Source organism: Notolepis coatsorum (assembly GCF_963971535.1).
Source record: "Notolepis coatsorum genome assembly, chromosome: 1".
NCBI classification, from domain to species: Eukaryota; Metazoa; Chordata; class Actinopteri; order Aulopiformes; family Paralepididae; genus Notolepis; species Notolepis coatsorum.
This window is the reverse complement of record NC_140165.1, coordinates 140667123-140689501: the sequence shown is the minus strand read 5'-3', so window position 1 is coordinate 140689501 and position 22379 is coordinate 140667123. Positions and strand designations below refer to the sequence as shown.

General features: G+C 42.0%; 1 protein-coding gene across 1 annotated transcript in view; it reads right to left on the bottom strand.

Annotated features, from left to right (window-relative positions):
* The window catches only part of edil3a (EGF-like repeats and discoidin I-like domains 3a), a 467410-nt gene that overhangs the window by 119684 nt on the left and 325347 nt on the right, over positions 1 to 22379 (bottom strand). The window contains exons 5-6 of the mRNA XM_084307535.1: positions 12771 to 12913; positions 8769 to 8924 (exon numbers count right to left, since the gene is read on the bottom strand). Of these exons, the coding sequence (XP_084163661.1) occupies positions 8769 to 8924; positions 12771 to 12913 (299 nt within the window). The remainder of the gene's footprint in view (positions 1 to 8768; positions 8925 to 12770; positions 12914 to 22379) is intronic.

The window sequence follows — 22379 nt, the reverse complement described above, 5'->3', positions numbered from 1 at the left end:
TGACATCTTATCAATTCGGTCTTTCACTACATTGTTCGAGAGTGGTACTGATTTTAGTTTATCCGCCACCTGTGGGCCGCACAGTTTCTAAACCATTTTGATGCAGGCTGGTTTGATGAGCTGCTCGCCAATATTGTGCGGTTTCTTTGCTTTTGCAATTAAAAGCGAACACTCAAAGGAGGCTTCGGTAGCCTTCTGTAAATCACTGCCACCCCTGCTCCACGCTACTCTAACATCAACGGGCTTGTTCGCCTTGAGAGACTGTTCTTTCCTCCGAAAAAAGTCAGGATCCTTCCCAACGGTTTCTGGGTGCTTAGACGCCTGATGTCTCTTCAGCTTGCTGGGCTTCAGGCTCGAGTTTGCCAACTTTTCTCCACAAATCACACACTCAGGTCGTTTGTCTGGTCCCTCAGTGAAGCCCATGGTGATGTAATTTTCGCGATTGCTGTAGGTCCTAACTTTTTTTGCAGATGAGCTGCCGTCATCTCCTTTTCGTTTGTCACACATTTTCGCCTCTGGCGGCTGACTGCAGATGAGCCGAGAAAGTTAACTAGCGTGCTAGGCTAGCTACGGAAAGTGATACAGTCAACTGATTCGCGTTTTAGTGGCTACCCGGTAGCCTACTGTTAACTCTTTCAGTGCCACGCCTGGTTTTCCGTTTTACTGCTTGAATGCCACCATCGGCGCCAATGTTAACGTTAATATCGCCTAATCTATGTTTTAAATTATGTGTCTAATCTGCCCATCGCATTATCAAAGACTATTTTCCAGTCAGTGCTGTGAAGACGGATTGTTTTTTTATCGCGTCGTTTCCGTTTCAGAGCAGTTAGAAACGCCCCCGTTTTGATATAAAAAACAGCTCATTCTGGAGCATTCTATGAAAATCGTCTTTTAGTGGAATATTCCACAACGTTGATATTCGTCTGCCTTTTTATGAATCGTTTTCAAATAAACGCTAGATGATCAATATTATACGTGCACGCAAGCACATTACGGCCACGCACTGATAATCGCTCCGTTGATTTCCTCACAGACTTTTACAGTGAAACCGAGAGAAGACATTTCACAAAACAGCTTATAACTTCATCAAACTTACTCCGATTATCCTACCACTGATAACATAGAGTCCTTACCTGACATCAGATGGTATCCAACTGGTATATTCCAATTCCTGATCACCATTCGAAAAAATCGATACGTGTATGGATCCAACGCGACACAGTAGATCTCCATGATCCGCGGGGATCTGAGGCTCCAGAATGAACTGTGGTAACCCCGGCTGGATCAGTGAACTGGAAAATGTGGAGTACCGGATTTTTTTCCCCATTCATTTTCATTGAGTCCATTCCAAAATCACTTATGTCATCTGGGAGACGACAGGGGGCGCTTTTTTCCACAGTGATCACCGGCGCAGCTCGGCTATAGTCGGGTAGGCTCGGGTGATGCAATAATTTTTCAGATCGCAAAAAAAAAAAAAAATTAATAATTCCGAGAAATCTTGTGAGTGGCACGCAACCACCTATAAAAAAACCAGAGAAATCTCATGAGTGGCACTGAAAGAGTACGTTCAAAAATCATGTCTAGATGTTTATTTATTTATCTTTATTTTTTATTGTAGTGGAGAGACTATTCATGCTTCTGATGATACAAATATGCTAATTAAATATTTATCTGAAAGAAGAAAAAAAAATGTAAAAAAAAAGAAAAAAAAAAGAAAAAAAAAAGACCTCAAATCATCTGTGGTCTGGCGGACCCCCTGCGCCCCCTGGCGGACCCCCAGGGGGTCCGCGGACCCCAGGTTGGGAATCACTGCGCTACAGGATAGATTTTAAGGTTCTCCTATTTGTTTTTAAAGCCCTTAACCAGGGGTGTACAGTGCGACATATATCTCGCACGTGCTACAGCAACAGCTGTCTGTGCGATGGATGGATTTACTTCACTAGCACTGGTGCGATAGGGATTCGGTTCATATAGATACTCTTATTTTGAAAATCCTGTAGCGGGTCTCATTTCTGCCCACGCGCAGCTCCAGCTATAATAACTAGGATCGACAGCTAGCAACATTCAGGTGCATATGATACTCTTATTTTGAAAAAACTCCGTGACAACTCGACGAGTCATATCCGCCCTATCCGTGCTTGCAAGCAGAGCAGCGTGTTGGTGCGCACACAGCAGTGCGCCTACACGTCCCGAAATAAGTCCGGTGTGTTTTTTTTTTCTCGCAACGGGTCAAATGCATCTACATGCTTTGCACCGTCGCCATTCCTTTATGCGCACATCGCCCGAAATTAACGTTTATGTACCATTACAATCACTACAACGTTAGCAAGCTAACAAGCTAATCCTGATCAGGCAGAGCCAGCAGACACAGTGTGGAAAGGGAAATGGGGGGCACTCTCTCCCCTTCCCTGTGTGTGTGTGTGCGTGCGTGCGTTTGGAAAGACGATGAAGTCACTAGTCAGGACTCAGGACAGGAGTATATTATAGTAAACTGAGGATGGACAGATAATGTTGATATTCAAATATAAAAAATTTCGAGAGGAGTGGAAGTTTGAAGACTAGACTACAATATGATGCGGGGGTGGTGAGTTGAAACAGTGTGTGTGAATGAATGAATGTAAACTTTATTTAACAGATTGCAGAATGGGTACAGTACAGTACGGCTCAATACACACAATTGTTAAGGGGATGCAGACCAGAGAAAGACGTTTGTCTTGTTTACATCAGGGTCCCCCATTGTGTGTGTGTGTCCCAACCGACCCCACTTCTATGTTTCAATAAATTATTTGCATTTAAAACTATTAACGCTGACTCATTCCTTCAGTCCACTCAAAATTATGCTAATATTCCTTATGTTGTTTATGATATTAATTGAAAATAGCATATGAGAGTATTACTATTATAGTAATAATAACACATGGCGATATACTAAATGACAGCCAAACATGGCACTGCAACTAAATAACACAAATACAATAGGCACATTTGTGACTGTTACAAATATAACACGTTTTATACTTGTGCTACAAGATTTTGGCCTGTGCTACAAAACTATCAACCTCTGTAGCACCAGTGCTATGTGCAAAAAAAGTTAACGTACAGCCCTGCCTTAACACTTTGATTGCCATGGGTTAAATTCATGATATACCATAGATTGCCAGCTCTATTTGTCTATGGAGAAGTACCCCTTCTTTGCATGGCTATAACTTTTTAAATTCTATTGCTACATTGCCATTATTAGGGCCCATTCAAAGTCCTATATGTATTGTTCATTGTGTAGCAACGTTAAACTTTTTCATTCACATATTCATAGTAAAGTATGGTCTAATGTATAAGTATGTTTTCATCTCTTTCTGCAGCTTTCTCCAGAACGTGATCTATAGCCCCAAATGCATTATATTGATGATGAAATACAGTTTGATGGCAATCGGGGCGATATAAAAAATTTCAATTGGACGTACTTCTAGAATGATCTACGTATGATCTGATGATGACCGGATGGGCGGGGGATCGTTTATAATTCCGTGGGCAGCGTTATATCATTCATCTAGTGTGGGTCATATGTTTATCATAACAGTTTATATGGAACACGTTAAAAAATAACGTTGTTTATTGAGTTAGGGCGAGCGATTGATCATCCAGTGTGTTGAGATGGAGTCCGGCTACCGGACGCGAGTGCCCGGAGCTCATATGGATGAGCACTTCCTGTTTGGGGCGCCCCTCCCTCTTGGCCGATCTGCCGATCGGCCACCAGATGGTGCTCTCGAACCGTTAGACAGTTGGTGGGAGCCCACCAGCACATCTCAGGGCTCCGGAAAGAAAATATGATTTCGATCACAGATTTTTGAAATATTGATATCAAAGACGAGTTACGGCGTCCTCTGCACCTTTAGCATGGCTCTGAATGACGTGAAAAAGCGTTAATGGTCACCCCCCCTCCTACATCTCAGACCTCATATCCCCCTATTCCAACACCAGGTCCCTCAGGTCAGCCGATCAGAGGATCCTGACAGTCCGGAGGTCTAACCTCAAACTCAGGGGGGGCCGTGCCTTTGCTGGCGCAGCCCCTGAACTGTGGAACAGCATCCCCACCTCCATTAGGCTTGCCCCCTTGATAGATGCCTTCAAATCTAGGCTCAAAACCCACTTCTACCTACTAGCCTTTCCCGTTCACTGACTCATGCCCTGTTTTCCTATGTGTTTGCCTGTGTGCCCTCCCATAAAACGGAGTGTGATTGTTGTCAATATGTATCTGTGTATCTACCCTCTGTACAGCACTTTGGTTGACACGTGTCATGTTAAATGTGCTATACAAATAAATCTGATTGATTGATTGATTGACTGTAGTATAGAATTGACCTATCTCAAACCCCACTCTCTTTTCTTGATCCTCCAATCACTTGGACAAACAACGTTTCTTGGTCAGCAAACACAGGTGACTGTAATAATCAATGATCGATGACAACGGTGGCCAATGAGCTGTGCAATTGCAGTATAAAGTCAAATTGCACCATACTGGTTGGCACAATGCGTTGTGAGAATTCCAAGAATTAGAAAGGTTTGCATGTTACTGTATTAGCTGCCTTGTCCATACTGCACTATGTCACTTTTACCTCAGAATTGAAGGTTTCCCTATGCCGTGCCTGTTAACAAAATGTGTCATGTCGATGCTATTGCATCGGCTGCTGAAGCTAAATCAAAGCAGGGCTTAGATGTGACATGTATCATCTGTACACTCACTAAAGCTGAAATTATTAGCTGGTGATTATTTGACAATAATGTGACACATGCAACAGCAATATGTGTTTTGTTTACATTGTAATGACATATTGAAATAGGGCTTATATGTGTCCGAGCTCGGGAGCATGTCTATGTTCCCCGGGTCCTATGTTCCCCGGGTTCTATGTTCCCCGCTTTGATTGATTGATATATTGAAAATTTTAGACCACCAGCCCTGATTCCAAACTCTAACCTTAACCAGTTCGAACGAGGGCCTAAGCTTAACCGTTCGAAACAAGGCGGACATTAATAATTAATAAAATAATAAAAATGTATAAAATTTTCAATCTATTAATCAATCAAAGCGGGGAACATAGAACCCGGGGAACATAGAACCCGGGGAACATAGGACCCGGAGAACATAGGGATGATCCCCCGAGCTCCACATGACTGTCATGCTTCTTCTCTATCCAGTAAGCTACTCTGCTACGCAGGACACAGCTTTCAATGCATGAGCTTGTTCTCCGTGCCTTGTTTCAAGCCCCATCTCTACTCAGCATAACTACCTAATCACACACCACTGGACACTCACTGCTTCCCTGCACAGACACAGCCTGTTGCAAAGCTGCGGTACAAAGACCTATACTGTACATACTTTTCATACAAAAAATTATGGAGTGGTACGTATAGTCTGCCTGTGTGCACTACAGTATAGTGCATGTGGGAGGTCCTGGCTGTCGTCATGGTACCATATGGGTCTGTTATACCGTGAGACATTGGAATTGTTTAATGTGTATGCACCATTGTCACCAAGAAAAAAACAGCTTGTACATTCCAGGTATTTTGGCTAATCAAATCTTTCAGTTTTTCAGCCCATACTGTGCTGGGAGGAAGCATGGGGACGGAGAAACCAGATCGGGTTTGTCCTAATGTACCAGTCTCTAGAGTCTACTCCGCACTCAACAAATTGCTGTCATTCAAGGTCAATGAGCTAGAATTACGTGGGAAAATAGACAATTTCTCGCACCATTTGACCCGTAATTTATAAGCACACTGGTGTGTTTTGAATTAGTGGCCCAATTATATGGCCATACCTTCTGGAGCATTTTACCCAAATGACCAGAGATAGCCTGTGACATCACTCTCCGCGGTGAAAGAAGTGAGTGAGTGAGTAAGTACACAAATAACCATGTTTGGTGAACCACCACTAGGGGGCAGCTGAATGACTGAGAGTGAGTGAGCGTCTACAAGAGCATAATGTGTAGGGAAATGAGAGAAATATAGTTGGAGGGAGCGAGAGAGCAAGAGAGAGAGAGAGAGAGAGAGAGAGAGAGAGAGAGAGAGAGAGAGATTATATTGACGTGTACCATGCCAGTTAGGGTACCTTATGTATACTGCACCTGTGTATACTGTTTACTTTACTTACTTACTTATAGTATATTCAGAATCTTTTTTTTATTCAATTTTATTTTTGGGCTTTTCTGTATTTAAATCTTTTTTAAAGGTGACATGCATTATAAATGTCATTTTTCAGTCTCTAGCATTGTATTATAGTAATAGGAGTTAGTATCAATGTGTTTTAGTGTCTAAATACCATATTGGCGGATTGCTCTGATTCAGCTCAGACCATTTCCTGCTCTAGTAAATTAGGCCATCCTGATTTGAAGGCCTGAGTGACGTCACTCAGGCTCTGGGTAGCGGACAGTGATGTGATTGGCTCTGTGGTTGTAGCTAATGCCCGCCCACAATCTACCTAGACTGACTACACAGCAAGTGGAAACCACTTCCTCATACTATGGCAGAGTGAAACCCACCTCTGCATGCACTCTGGAGGGAGAGAGAGAGAGAGAGATAGAGAGCATTCGGGAGCTTTTGGGGGGGGGGGGGGGGGGGGGGGCGGACCTGCCGCGCGGCACACACCCCTGAACGGGAGAGGGAGAGAGTGAAAGAAAGAAAAAAGAAAGGGAGAGAGGGAGACCCCCCCCCATTCGGGACCACAAGCTGCCCGCAGCACACCCGAACGGGAGAGGGAGAGAGTGAAAGAAAGGAAGAGAGAGGGAGGGAGGGAGAGAGGGGGCCTTATCAATAACGGCCTGTCTTTTTTCTCTCTCTCTCTCTCTCTCTCTCTCTCTCTCTCTCTCTCTCTCTCTCTCTCTCTCTCTCTCTCTCTAACTCTCTCTCCCACCCACCCCTCTCTCTCTCTCTCTCTCTCTCTATCTCTCTCTGTCTACCAGTCGCAGACTGTGTGGACTGACTGTTACTCAAAGTGCTTATGGGCGGAGCCAGGCAATAACAGCCTGAAATCCTGAGGATGAAAAATTATGGTTTTGAGTACTTGATTAGAAATATAAAACAATGCATTTTTTTTTTTAAACCTTACAGATGTCTTCAATAGACTCACAGGAATTGTGTAAAGTTGCCCATATAGTGCTAGGAATAGCAATGCATGTCCCCTTTAATTATATTTATTTTTGGGCTTTCTGTATTTTTCACCCATCCCAATTTAGTCGTTATGCCAATTCCCTTCCTGGTCATTGCGTGCATTGCCCCACTGTCGGCCTGGGGAGGGTATAGAACTACCACATGCCTCCTCCGATACATGTGGAGTCGCCAGCTGCTTCTTTTCACCTGACAGCTAGGAGTTTCACTGGGGGAATGTAATGTGTGCAGAGGTTCACAATATTTCCCCCAGATCCCCTCCCTGCTGAACAGGCGCCCCAACCGACCAGTAGGAGTCGCAGTTTACAACGACCAGGACACTTACCCCACCGGCTTCCCACCCGCTAACACTGCAAATTGTGTTAGTAGGGACGACTGACCAAGCCGGAGGTACCGCTGACGCTGTCTCTGCGGTGGTAGGCGAGTGCTTAGTCCACTGCGCTACCCAGCCGCCCGTATATATTCAGATTCTAAGTCTTTTATTGACCATATTGTAACATATAATATAACTGGCATGCAGACCCTCATATGCACATTAATTACTTGCTCATATTCTTATATTCAGAGTTAATTATATTGTTTACACTGCTTATTTTTATATTTACTATAATTGTATTGCCTATATTTATGTCTTCTACTATTACTATGCCCATACCTGTACCCCCCCCCCCTCCCCATGCTGCTATGACGCCCAAATTTCCCAATAATCAATAAAGGAATATCTTATCTTATCTTATTTGCTCTTAAAACACCAAAAGGTTGATGAGGGTCAGCCAGGTCAGCTGGAGGACGGTGGCACGGCGTGCTGTCAGAGATGATAGAATGCCACGCAGCACATTTGGTGGCCGTTTATCCCCAAATAGTATACAAATTTGTTCCAAAAGTCATCAGAGTGGAGGGGGGTAAGTGACGGCAGAGATGGGTCCGGTGTGTGAGAGCTAATTAAAAAGCCATCCCATCACGTCCTCCAGGCTGCCCTTGACTGAGTGCACGCTCTGTGTGTGTGTGTGTGTGTGTGTGTGTGTGTGTGTGTGTGTGTGTGTGTGTGTGTGTGTGTGTGTGTGTGTGTGTGTGTGTGTGTGTGTGTGTGTGTGTGTGTGTGTGTGTGTGTGTGTGTGTGTGTGTGTGTGTGTGTGTGTGTGTGTGTGTGTGTGTGTGTGTGTGTGTGTGATAGAGGCCGAAAGGAAAGAGGAGAGACATGAGTGAGTGAGTGTGTGTGTGTGTGACAGGCCGAAAGACATGAGTTAGTGTGTGTGTGTGTGTGTGTGTGTGTGTGTGTGTGTGTGTGTGTGTGTGTGACAGAGGCCGAAAGGAAAGAGAGACGTGAGTGAGTGTTTGTGTTTGTTCATGTGTATATGCATTGGTGTATGTCTGTTAGTATGAGTGTGCTTGTGTGTATATATGTGTGTGTTTGTGCGAGCACGTGTTTTATGTCTGTCTGACTGAAATACGTGTGTGCAACCATGTGTTGTGTGTGTGTGTCTGTGAATGTACAATATTTGTGTGTGTGTGTGTGTGTGTGTGTGTGTGTGTGTGTGTGTGTGTGTGTGTGTGTGTGTGTGTGTGTGTGTGTGTGTGTGTGTGTGTGTGTGTGTGTGTGTGTGTCTCACCATATCCTCCTCGGTACCCTTGACTTTGTACGTCCTCCAGGTCTTTCCGTCGTCACTGGAGGCTACTTTGTACGACTTGACGTACTCCGGGCTGCCGATGCGCTTTGCACCCTGGGTAATTAGGCCTGTGACCCTCATCCTCCTCTGTAGGTTTATCTGTGGTGGAGAACAAAGACAAAAAGGCAGGCCATCATTTTTCCTACTCCGAGTCTGTTAAAGGGTCATCATTCCGTTGTGAGGAGGACATGCGCGCCTCGAGAGCTCGGCCGGGTGACGTCACCCAGAGGAGAGCAGACCTCTAGGGAGCAGATGATATTTCCTCCACTATTTCCACTATAGTTGGGCTTCTGCAGTTTAACATAGTGAAGACAAGACACAGAACACACTGGTCAGCTTTATGTCCGAGTATCACATGTCCTCTCACAAGAGAACAATAGGGTTGAGGTTGAAAACTAATGTATGTGCCAAAGACCTACATTACTACAGCACATAATCTAAATCTAAACTAAATAAACAAACTAAATCTATAACCACAGATAACCTAACTACCTAAAAATACAGAAGGAAATACATAAAGAAAGTTTACGATTCTTTGTGTCAGTTGTATGTCCATAAGACCTGCCTACAGAACAAGCTTTGAAACTAGAAAGTTTGTGTGTGTGTGTGTGTGTGTGTGTGTGTGTGTGTGTGTGTGTGTGTGTGTGTGTGTGTGTGTGTGTGTGTGTGTGTGTGTGTGCGCGCACGTGCACATGCATACATATGTGTGCTTTTTCTTAGTCATGGGAATCAATTCACCCCCTGTATCTTTTCTGTCAGGGCCATCCATCTTATTCACCGAGTATGTGAGTAAATGGAACATTTAATCAATTCTCACGCACCAGATCCAGTCTGTCAACCACATGTAGACTGTCAATAGGCTGCCGATGTAAAGTGCTTCAGAGAGCCGGGGGTGGAAGGGGGCAGGTGAATAAGGGGGATGTGTTGAATTCTTAGATAAGTCCTACTCGGCACACACCGACTGGGGATAGTAGTAGTATCAAAGCACCACAGAGAGATGCATACTTTGACGTGAAGCGCATAGGAAGGGTGATAGAAAGCATGTTAGGAAGCATAGGAAGGATGTTAGGAAGCATATAAATGGTTATAGGAAGTACAGGTGTCAATATAAATATAGTGTGTATATTATGCAAAACCACATTTGGTAGAAATCAGAAGTACAACTAGATACATAAAGAACTTGAGAAAGGGCCAGGTTTAACCCTCTAAAGCCCACGCGACACTAGACATGTTTGTGAAACATCTTTAGAAAATGTATCTCTCCATCACCCACAGGCAAGTTGGCAGTGCGCGGAAGTAAGGCCTAGAATCTTGAAATATCTAGATCGGTAATTTTATATTCCGAATGCAGACTGCATCTAATCCGCTGTATCTATCTATCTATATCTATATCTGTCACTGAGCTTTTGGCCTATAGTCAATGGAAATTCTAGAAATTGTCACATGGGCTGGGAGAAAAAATGGAAAATTCCTATTGTTTCTCTATACCCCAGTGTGCTCCGCAGATCGGGCATCAGACAGACATGTGCTGCTTGGTTTTATTTTCTCGGTGGCCTTGTACCTGTATTGACACTACTAAATAAGATGTCATGCTAAGATGTCATGTTCTACATTAGTGTGACTTATATAGGGTATTTATACCTGTATCACTGTACATATTAATATGATGAGGTCCAATGTCTGTAGCACTTCTCCGTTCTCTGAAATAGGTCTCCTATCTTCTCATGTTGCATATTATTTTAATAACGGACACAGACCCAGTACTTTGTCTGGGGTGTTAAAATTATCTTTGGAACCGTTTGTGTTAAATTGTATCTGAATCTGAAATTGTAGATTCTCTTCTCTCAGTCAAAATGTTCCAGAATCAGAATCAGAATCAGAAAGGTTTATTGTGTTTAAGTAAAAAAAAAGTACTTTTCACATACAAGGAATTTGCTTTGGTCATTTTCGGTGCAACAATAACGGATAGACAATAACGGACAGATAATAAAATAAAAAGGTGGAATGGAATATGAACTAAATTAAATAGAAGCACAATAGAATATAGTATAATTATAAGTAAAACATTTAAATAGCGATAAACGCTAAAAAATAAAGTAAAAAAAAAAAAAAAAAAACATTTAAATAAAAATAGGCCAGGGCTGTACACTGTGGTCAAGTATATACAATAATTCTAATAAAATAACAATACAGTGGGATGGTATATTTAGCAGGGCTGTGCAATTGGGCAGTTATGTGCAAACGTATGACCAAGTATGTTTTGATTGTATATACAAGTATATAGTCTAGGGCGGCTGGGTAGCGCAGTGGACTAAGCGACTGCCTACCATCCTAGAGGCTAATCTTTCCTGTGACAAAATGGCATCCAATGTAATAAAAAAAGTCAACCAATGAACTCGATTCTTGTACCGGATCTCCTCTCTGGTAAACAAGAATACCCTGAAGACTCTAGCAGGAGCACTCATTCAAGGGTACTACGACTATGCTTGCACCTCATGGTACCAAAGCACCTCAAAGGCATTAAATTACAAACATCTCAAAACAAGCTAGTCAGACTACTGCTTGACCTGACTCCTAGAACCCACCTCACCCCGGCCCACTTTGACAACCTAGGATGGCTTAGAGTAGACGACAGAGTACAGCAACTTGCAATGGGCCTGGTCTACAAGATACACTACGCAACCAAGGTACCCATGTACATGTCAAAATACTTCCCAAAGGTCAGTAAATACCACGATCACAACACCAGAGGGAGCTCCACAAATCATGTTAAACCCAGATTCGGCTCAAACAAGGGACTAAACACGTTTCGCAATTATGCCACATCAATGTGGAACGCCCTACCCAAAGCTGTAAAGGAATGTGAATCACTACCCACTTTCAAAAACACTCTCAAAGAACACCTACGGGAGACTGCAATTCGAAACTGGCCCCTACAAATGTCTTAACCCAGTTGTACAGTAAATTACCAAGTATGGCTTTGTCAGTATTCCAATGTACAGAGTACAGTGTGTCCCCCCCCCATCCAATGTACAGCCCCCACCCACCAACCCCACCCCACCCACCCAACCTCCTCCAATGTACAGTTTCTACGTCAAATGTATATACACTCTTTTTCTGGACACTTTTTGTATCACAAACAGTACTGTATTTGCAAATCTGATATGTCATAAATGTATAGATGTAGCAGTACTGTCTATCTGTATGTCATGTATGTCATATATGTTATGATGAATTGAAAATGGGGGACCCTGATGTAAACAAGACGAAAGTCTTTCTCTGGTCTGCATCCCCTTAACAATTGTATGTATTGAGCTGTACTGTACTGTACCCATTCTGCAATCTGTTAATAAACTTTTCAATCAATCAATCAAACCGCAGAGACACTGGGATCGAATCCAGCTGTCAGCGGTACCTCCGGCTTGGTCGGTCGTCCATACTAACACAATTGGCAGTGTTAGCGGGTGGGGTTAGCGGTGGGGTATGTATCCTGGTCGTTGTAAACAGCGACTCCTACAGGTCGGTCGGGGCGCCTGCTCAGCAAGGAAGGGAACTGGGGGAGATAGTGTGATCCTCCCATGCGTTACACTCCCCCAGTGAGAGTCCTCGCTGTCAGTTGAAAAGAAGCGGTTGGTTGACTCCACATGTATCGGAGGAAGACATGTGGTAGTCTTCACCCTCCCCAGACCGACAGTAGGGGGCACAAGCGCGCAACAACCAGGAAGGGAATTGGCATAACGACTAAAATTGGGATGGGAGAAAAAGTACGGAAAAAAGGGGGGGGGGAAATATTAAAAAAATTTATAAAAAAAGTATATAGTCTAGTAGGGGTGTGTTAATGTAACACAGTGGGGGTGTCAGTTGGGGTCCCGAGCCTTGTTGATGAGGCTCACTGCAGATGGGAAGAAACTGTTCTTGTGGCGTGAGGTTTTGGCCCTGATGGACTGCAACATCCTGCCAGAGGGGAGTGGACTCAATGATGTCTGTGTAGAAGTGCACCATCATCGTCTTTGGCAGGTTGAATTTCTTCAGCTGCCGCAGGAAGAACATCCTCTGCTGTGCTTTCTTGAGTTGATGTTCATCTCCCACTTGAGGTCATGGGAGATGATAGTTCCTAAGAAGCGGAAGGACTCCACAGTGTCCACTGGGGAGTCACACAGGGTGATGGGGTTGAGTGGGGCTGGGGTACTTCTGTAGTCCACAACCATCTCCAGTGTCTTAACCTCTTAACACATTGGGCGCCATGCATTGTGCCCATCATTATGCCCTCTCTGCCACCGCTGTAAGCCTATGTAGATGTTTACCGTCTATGCAGGGCTATAACTTTTTAAATATGATAGCTATATCTGCATTACTATGGCCCATTCAACATCGATTATCTATCGTTCCGGATGTGGGAACGTTATATTTTTTCATTCATACATTGTTGTGTTAACAATATTCCATGATAAAAGACATTTACTGGAATATTCTAGAATACACAAAAACGTTGTCATTTTTCGGCCTATTTATGAATCGTTTTCAAATAAACGCTAGATTATCGATAGTATATGTGTACGTATGCACGCTATAGAGGCGATCTGAAAAATGTATTATCTTATTTTCTCATCAGCGATCGCGCACACAGAGACACATCACACATAGGGCAAATGCTGAGATATCAGAATACAACTCTGATTATCCCAAGACTGGTAAAATAGAATCCTTAGGTCAGATCAGATGTTCTCCAAAAAGATCATTCCAATTCCTGATCGCCATTCCAAATATCGATCACGCTTATTGATTGAGTATTGGCTGCTGTAAATATATATTCCAGGCTGATTCCCGCCCCGCGATGACTTCCATGTTGATCAGACTTATTGCCAGCACAAGGAACCAGCTGGCTCCGCCCCTACATATCTACAGATCCCAGGTCAGTCTAAGCGACTGACCTGCAGTTACACAGGGATAGACGATAGGGGGCGCTTTTTTCCATTCTGAGCTCCTGTAGTACCAACGGGAGACTCGGTTGATGAAATATGATTTCAGATCGCTAATAAAACAATAAAACGATATTTGTCATCATCGGCACTCATTGGGGGGCTAATAAAACTAGATATGTCGTCCGTGGCACTAAAAGTGTTCCGTCGAGAATATAAGTATGTTTTTAAGCTTTCTGCTGTAATTCCAAAAACGCTAGTTATAGGCCCTGAAGCATATGATAGATTATCGATTGCCGTTTCTTTCCTATACACGCTATATTAAAAAATTAAAATGTGTATGATCGGTATACATTATGCTTCATCATGCGTGAAGGAAAGGGGGGGGGGGTCGTTTATAATTCCTTGATCGCCAGTAACGGCTTTATTTAGTATGGGTTGATATCTTGATCAGATGGATTGCCGTGAAATGAATAAACAATCGGGCTGAAAATAACGTTATATTCCTCTTACCGTTCGCCGATCAGACTGGAGGAGAAATATTCCAATTATTTGACGTCAATCTGCTAGATCCATTTCCGGTTTGTATGACGCAATAAACGCCGAAATCATATCGATTATTGCGTTTAGAAAGCAATCCAAATGCACTCAAGTGTGTATATTGATCCACGCCACAATATATCTCTGGCAGAGGAATTTCCTCGATGCACCGATCGCCACTTCCGGTTTGGAGTGAGTGTAACTCGCCCGATCATCCACCAGGCGGCGGTATTGAGGCGTTGCAATATCAGACAGGGTGCCGCTGCAGTCCGGAGGGAGGCTGGATGAATTATGAATGCCATGGCGAAAAAATTTAATATTGATCCCAAACACGTGATATGCCGTTGTTGGCGTTCAACAACGATTTACGCCGTTCTTGGCGCACAATGTGTTAATGTTCGGCATACTGTATTTCGCCGATCAACCAATACATTGTTTGAAAGTTGAATTTGCCGCCTTTCGATCATCACCACACTCAACCTATTGCCTGCTTCGGGTCTCGAGTTACAAGACAAAATATCATTTGACAAGATGTTCCAACGAGTGACCACGTCCGGTTATAAAACGGTCCTGAACTGACCAGTCACCACTGATGACGAAAATTATCAGTCAGCGTGAGGCCGCGGGTCCATGAGCGTTTTTTGTTCACTCTTGTTGTGTTGGAGAGCAGGGCACGCCTTATCAACAGTGCTGCACTTCCTGGTTTAATAGCACAGTCTGGTGCTCAGAGATATATATCTGTATGTCATGCATGTCTTAAATGGCATGATTAGATTAGTTTAGATGATTAGATTAGATTCTTATATCTGTGTCATGTATGTCATAAATGTCATGAATTGAAAATGGGGGACCCTGATGTAAACAAGACGAAAGTCTTTCTCTGGTCTGCATCCCCTTAACAATTGTGTGTATTGAGCTGTACTGTACTGTACCCATTCTGCAATCTGTTAATTAAAATGTTCAATCAATCAGTATATATTTGTTATTTATTTTTGGTATAGTGCTTAACAAGCATAATTTAATGTTGCCCAGTTGTGGCCTGTTGAGGGGCAATACATATCAAAAGTTCCAAAACATCTATTGTGTTTGTATGATCCACTATATAAACATAGTAATTATAATATCTACATACATGGCATTTGATTGGAGGCTAGTCTCATTTTGTCCCACAACAACATTAAAATTGTTTAGATTTGTGTATGTTGTTTATGTAAAAAAATGTATATCTTGAAAGTAACACAATAGTTACTTTCTGAACTAACTAGTTACTTTTATGATTTGTAACTGAGTAAGTAATTTAGTTACTTTTAGTAATTTTTAAGAAGTAACTGTAACTAGTTACTTTTTTAAAGTAACTTGCCCAACACTGACAATGATTGACCAACATTGTAGCCAAGGAGCGTCTGCTCCGAAAGCGATCCCAGACGAGCGTTAATTGCAACGAGAAGGGGACAGAAGAAGACAAAGAAGTTCTTTGTTTTGACTTGCACGTCTGAATGAATGGAAGTGGACGGCCATTTTCGATAATCAAGCTGAATTATTGTGGTACACACATTACAAAACCTTTCCAAAAACACACATTTTCCGTGGGATTTCTATAAACTTTGGACCTATACTACATAAGACTTCAGGCTATGGAACCGTTATGTTTTCCAGCATAAGTATAAAGTATAATAAATCGCAAATTACTTTTGGTATGCAATCGTCAGGTGTTTTATGCAAAATGTGGGGTAATCTTAACTCTTTGACTGCCACCAACTTTCCCCATCTGTACTGGCTAGTGCCAGCATTATTGACAATTTTAGCGATGTTTGCAGACCCATCGTGTGTTATCAGTGTGCAATCAGTTTTTTTTTATAATATAATAATAATAAAGTTTAGAATAGTCTTCATGTGTGAGCTGTAGCTTGATGGTGTTGTCAGTACAGATAGGGGCATAACAGTCTCCCACACCTTAATTAATGAGATCACAGCACCAGGAATCCCCCCCGCATGCGAGACAAGACACAAACACATCACCACGCTATGTGAAATTGACTTTATTGGCAACCATTAATCGCCGGCAAGCTATTTGTTTATTTCACAATGTGCTGCTTTCAGACCCAACGGAGAGCTAGCTTGCATGTATGTTCCATGGGTCTGATGTGTCTGACAGCTGGATTAGCAGCAATGTTATTCACAAGAAGTGAAGCAACACTCTGAGGTAACAAGGCCACAATAATGGACGGATAATTCAGGCATTGTTCATAGTCCATTACTGACTAATCAGTTCATTTCTACACAGTGTAGTTTGTAGTTTATTACACGCTGAACATCGCCCCATTCCTAAAATAATCCAGTCTTTTTCCATAGAACGCGAGATAGGACGTGTTATATGCAATAAGCCCAAATTGTTCTGGTTGATCGCCTGAAGCCCCAAATACTCCCAAATCAAAGGTATATACCGTGTACATATGGCCTTCACAAAATCAACAAGGGGGGGGGGGGGTAGTCTTACCCCGAAAATGCGATTGTTACAAAAATCTTGGTTTAGGTCCGGTAAGATACGACACTGTGATCGTTACAGAAACATGTAATACACCTTACAATATAGAATATAGAATATAGAAGAATATACCTTACCTTAGCCAGAAGATACTCCAAAAATAATAATTCCAATGATCCCATCGGCGATCGCGATTACTCGTTTATATGTAATTACTCGTGTATATGGGAAACTATAGGTTTTGAGGCGAGGAGATCTCTTAGTGATTGCTCTGCAAGAGCTCCTTCCCCTCAGAGAGAGTCAGGGCAGAAAGGGATCAGGACAGACACAGTCTAGTTCAGACAATCAGAGTTCAAAAAGTAGGAGATACTGCCACCTGGTGAGATTCTATCGTCATTGCAATTCCAACGTAGGCAGATGAATCAGAGACACCTAGAGGGCTCCGGCTGACCGTATAGAACAGGGATCAAAGGAAAATATCAAAGGATCAAAACCCGAGTATACTCGAGTTTCTGGCGCGCAGTGGTTGGCGAGATAACCCGACTATACTCGGTATGGTGCTGAATGAGTTAACCTCTTCCACCTGACGGGACCGGTACCGGTCCCAAAGTGACATCACGTCATAAATCAATCTCTCCAGACTGTTTGACAAAAGTATTGTTTTATTTTTCAAACGTATTCAATTATAAACATCATAACCATGTCACAACAGCATTTATAATGTATATTATCATCAATGCGTTAGTTTACCAATAGGTTAAAGTGTTATTAGATAGATTGAAATGTTCGTTTTGGTCTTGTTTAGTTCGCGAAAGTCGACAATTTTGGAAAATTTGAATATTGGGAATTGTAGTTTTTCTGCTGCCATTTCGTAGGGGACACCGACAGCTTTTGATCAGCGATGGAATTTTTCCGAATGACACTTCCCAAAAGCCTCTATGGGGTTTCAAGCTTCATACTTCTGTATGCATTTTTTTTATATCTCTTATTATTCGGGATAATAAACCACAACACTTAACGTTATTGACATATATTGAAGCACAGTTAGTTTATCTTCCCTATTTTTAGCATGTAGCAACAATTCGATTTGAAATTAGTTTCAAAATGGTTGCACCCTGAAAAAATTTAAAAAGCGATTTCATTATCTGTTCTTATGCACTCCTGGTGATACTAAATCCAAATTGAACTTGGCCATTTGAAATATAAGATTTGGCACAATCCGTGCAAATTGGCTATAATAAGGTAATTTATAAGCCTGCTATTCTATATTATTATTATTATTATTATTTTTTTTTTTTTTTTTTTTTAAACAAACACATAAACAAACGATTAGATAACAACACACGATTAGATATACAAGCATTGTACATCAGTTAACTCATCGTTTGGATAAATGTCTTATACAAGATATACCCCTAATACCTGCTATCTATTCCCCTACACACATATGCTCTTGCTCGCGCCCCCTGCCCTGGACCCCCCCATGGATAATCCATCCATTATCCTTCGCTCCTAACCAGACACTACCATTAAATGCTAGCTTTTATTCTCTCCACCACTTCTAACCACATTGTCAATTTGGAGTCATTGAGACCCAAAATTCTTGCTGTAGATATTTCTAGATAAATCACATCGAGATATGTAAGAATCCAGATCTTTCGGCAAATTTTTTCCGGTTGAAACCATCGTGATGCTATCAGTTTTTTAGCCACTGTAATACCAGATAAAACCAATCTATTTTGTTGTATAGGTACTGCATATTCAAAAACATCATTCAGCAGTAATATAGAGGGGTGTACAGGTATATTCAGAATTAAGAGATTTGATAATTGCTGGGTCACTTCTTCCCAGAATATCTTAACTGGTGGGCAGTCCCAATACATGTGCATAAATGTCCCCTCGTCCCCATTTGTACATAAGGAGCATTTGGAGTCTTGTTTAAGACCCATTCTATTCAGTCTTATAGGAGTCAAGTATGTCCTATGAATATAGTTAAGATTGATTTGTTGATGGTCCGGGTTCCTTGATGCAAGTCGAACATTTGCCCAGTTCTCCAGTCACAGTGGTGTCAGGAGAACTGCCTCTCCCTGAACGTCAGCAAAACAAAAGAGATTATTGTGGACTTCAGGAGGTCGGGGGTCAAGGACTACAGCCCCCTCAGCATTGACGGGGCACCGGTTGAGAGAGTGAACAGTTTCAAGTACCTCGGAGCCCACATATCCGAGGACTTGACATGGACCACACACATTGACAGTGTTGTGAAGAAGGCACGACAACGCCTCTACTTCCTCAGGCGCCTAAGGAAGTTCCAAGTCAGTCAGAAGATCCTTAAGAACTTCTACTCATGTACAATAGAGAGCATCCTGACTGGCAACATCACCTCCTGGTTTGGGAATAGCACTGCACAAGACCGTAGCAGACTACAAAGAGTGACACGTTCAGCCGAACGCACAATTGGAGGGGGGCTTCCCACCCTCCAGAACATTTACAACAAGCGGTGCAGGGGCAAGGCTAAGAGAATCATCAAGGACTCCAGCCACCCGAACAACTGCCTCTTTGAACTACTGCGGTCAGGCAAGCGATACCGGAGTCTTAAGGCGAGCACAGAAAGACTCAGAAGAAGCTTCTATCCCCAGGCCATCAGGCTGCTCAATGAACAATAAACACTATGCAACAACCATCAAATGCACACAGCACCCACACCCACATGCACACACTCACTTAAACAAACAACACACTGCAGCACCCACTCTACACACTTTAGATCACCTAAACACACTTTACACTTTATATTTATTGGTAAAGGATTTGCACTACAACTCGTACACCTTACTGTAAATTGTACCTAAATTGTACCTCCACCCATTTCTGCTCTGCACTATATAGTATTGTATATTAGTACATTGCATAGAATATTGTATATTGTATGGTAACTCAGTTACTTCTATTCTGCATCAAACATTGTACATATGTCTATACTGAACACTGTGACCTTTTTGTACTTCTATTTTACATGCTATACTATTTAATTTCATACTATCTTGTCTAGCACAGTCTCTGGAGCGTAACAGTAAGAAGCATTTTGTATGAAAGTATTCTGTACTTCTGTATGACAACTATTAAAGAAACTTGAAACTTGAACTTGAGGCTTCTTGCCAATCAAAATATTTTTCTAGTTCTGGTATATCCCTCCTCCAAACAGAGTCTAGGTGGAGGGTTTCATACGAAGCCGTTAGTAATTGATGATAAAAATCTGATACAAAACCTCTCGATGTCTCTCTTTCATAGAAAAATGTGTGGTATCTGTGGTGTGCAATTGGTATCCTTAATGGAACACTGTGAGTCTTCAAACATAACAATAATTGTGCGTAAAAAAGATATGTGGAACCGGTGAGATTAATTTTTTTCTTCTATTTCATCATAGCTACAAATACCCTGTTTGTTGAAAACATCTCCTAATGTATGTATGCCTTGCTTTTCCCATCTAGGGAATCGTATAGGTCGTTTTCTAATCAGGAGTGCATTGTTATTGAATAAGGGAGTATGATTATGCCATTTATGTGGATTAGAATATTTTTTTTGTGTTTCACGCCATATCCGGATCGCATGTGTAATTATGGGGCCAAATTTCAGTTTGCATTGCTTAATTGATATTTTGGTGTATACTATATCCTGCAGTCTCTGTGGTGCTACTATATTTACTTCTAAATTTCTCCAGGATACTGATGCTTGGGGTTCAAACCAGGTTGTCAGTGGTCTTAAAGTGTAAGCCTTAAAATAGTGGAAAAAATGTGGGATTGCCATCCCTCCGTCGGCTTTGTTTCTCTGTGAGGTGGATCTTTTTATACGTGGTGGTTTGTTATTCCAAATAAATGTATATGCGGAAGAGTGTAATTTTTTCCAGTAACCATCTGGAGGGGGTAACGGAAGCATTGAGCTGATGAAGTTGATTCTAGATAAGACATCCATCTTAATTATTGAAACCCGTGCCTGTACTGAGTTTTTAAGTTTTGACCACCTGTCAACTTCGCATTTTATTTTATTTTGGATTTCTATGTAATTGTGTTTCACCGTTTGGCTTATGGTAGGGAATACTTCAACTCCCAAGCATCTAAAGTGTTTAACCATTGGTATTTCTTCTGGAAGACTTGTATTCTTTGCAGGGGCGTTCAGTGGAAGGAAAGCCGACTTTGGCCAGTTTATTTTAAATCCCGATAGGTCGCCAAAGTCATTAATCAACTTGAGAAGATAAGGCATTGCGGTGTTAGGGTTTTGCATGAACAGTATTACGTCGTCCGCATATAGACTAATTTTGTGTTGTGTGCCCTTGATTACGATTGGTTCTATGAGTTGGGATTGTCTTATATATTGTGCTAAAGGTTCTAGTGATAAATCGAATAGTCCGGGACTAAGAGGGTAACCCTGTCTAGAAGAGCGTGATACCGGAAATATTCCGGAGGTGATTATACCTGTTGTAATCATGGCCGATGGGTCTTTGTATAATACTTTAATCATATCAATGAATCCTTTTCCTAACCCCATCCTTTCTAATACTGCCCATAGATACGACCATTCCAGCCTATCAAAAGCTTTCATTGCATCCAGGGACAGCATCGCCTTGGGTGTGGTGTCGTCCTTGCTGGCATCTAGTACGTATAGTAATCGTCTTATGTTGTCAGTGATCAAACGGTTTCTTATGAAGCCAGTTTGATCCGGATGAACTAAAGACGTCATATGCTTTTGAAGTCTGATGGCTAATACCTTAGAGAACAGTTTGATATCGGTTCCGAGGAGGCTTACGGGTCTATAACTACCGCACTCGGTGGGGTCTTTGTCTTTTTTAAGGAGGACTGTTATGAGTGCAATATTGTCGTTCTTATGAAAGTTCCCCTCCTTGACTGAGTATAAAATCATATTAAGTAATAGGGGTCCAATTATGTCCCAACATGAGAGGTACATTTCTGGTGGGATACCGTCTCTTCCAGGAGCCCTACCACTTTGCATTTCGGATATGGCCTTCCTGAGTTCCTCTAGTGTGATTGGTGTTTCTAACTGTTTAGCATCATCCTCTGAAAGTTTGGGGAGGTTAATTTGATTAAGATATGTGTCCATTTTGTTTTGATCGAAGGTCGTTTCTGATTTATACAAGTTGGAGTAGAATTCTTTGAATGTCGTGTTTATTTCTTTGGTGTCTGTTACAAGTCCTTGTTGTGCTTTAATGGAGGTTATATCTGCAAATTTTGCGTTAACTCTTAATCGCGTAGCTAGTAGGTGACTTGGTTTGGAACCTTGAGAGTAATGCTGTTGTCTTGTGCTACGTATTTGTACTTCAGATTGTTGTCTGTAAATGGCGTTAATCTCTATTTTTAGTAAATTAGCTATTCTATATTCTATAATAATATTTCAACTTGCATTGATCCGGATGGGATAATTCAGTACTGTATCTACAAAACCTTCTGTTTAATCATCTTCCCTTTATTCATTTCCTTAGATTATTTAAGTACACATGATCTCAAGAAGGTACTGAACGAGATCAGTGGCAGTTTTTCATGTCTGGTCATTATTAACATGGTGTTATTCACTGTCAAAGATGCAAAGAAAAATCACAAT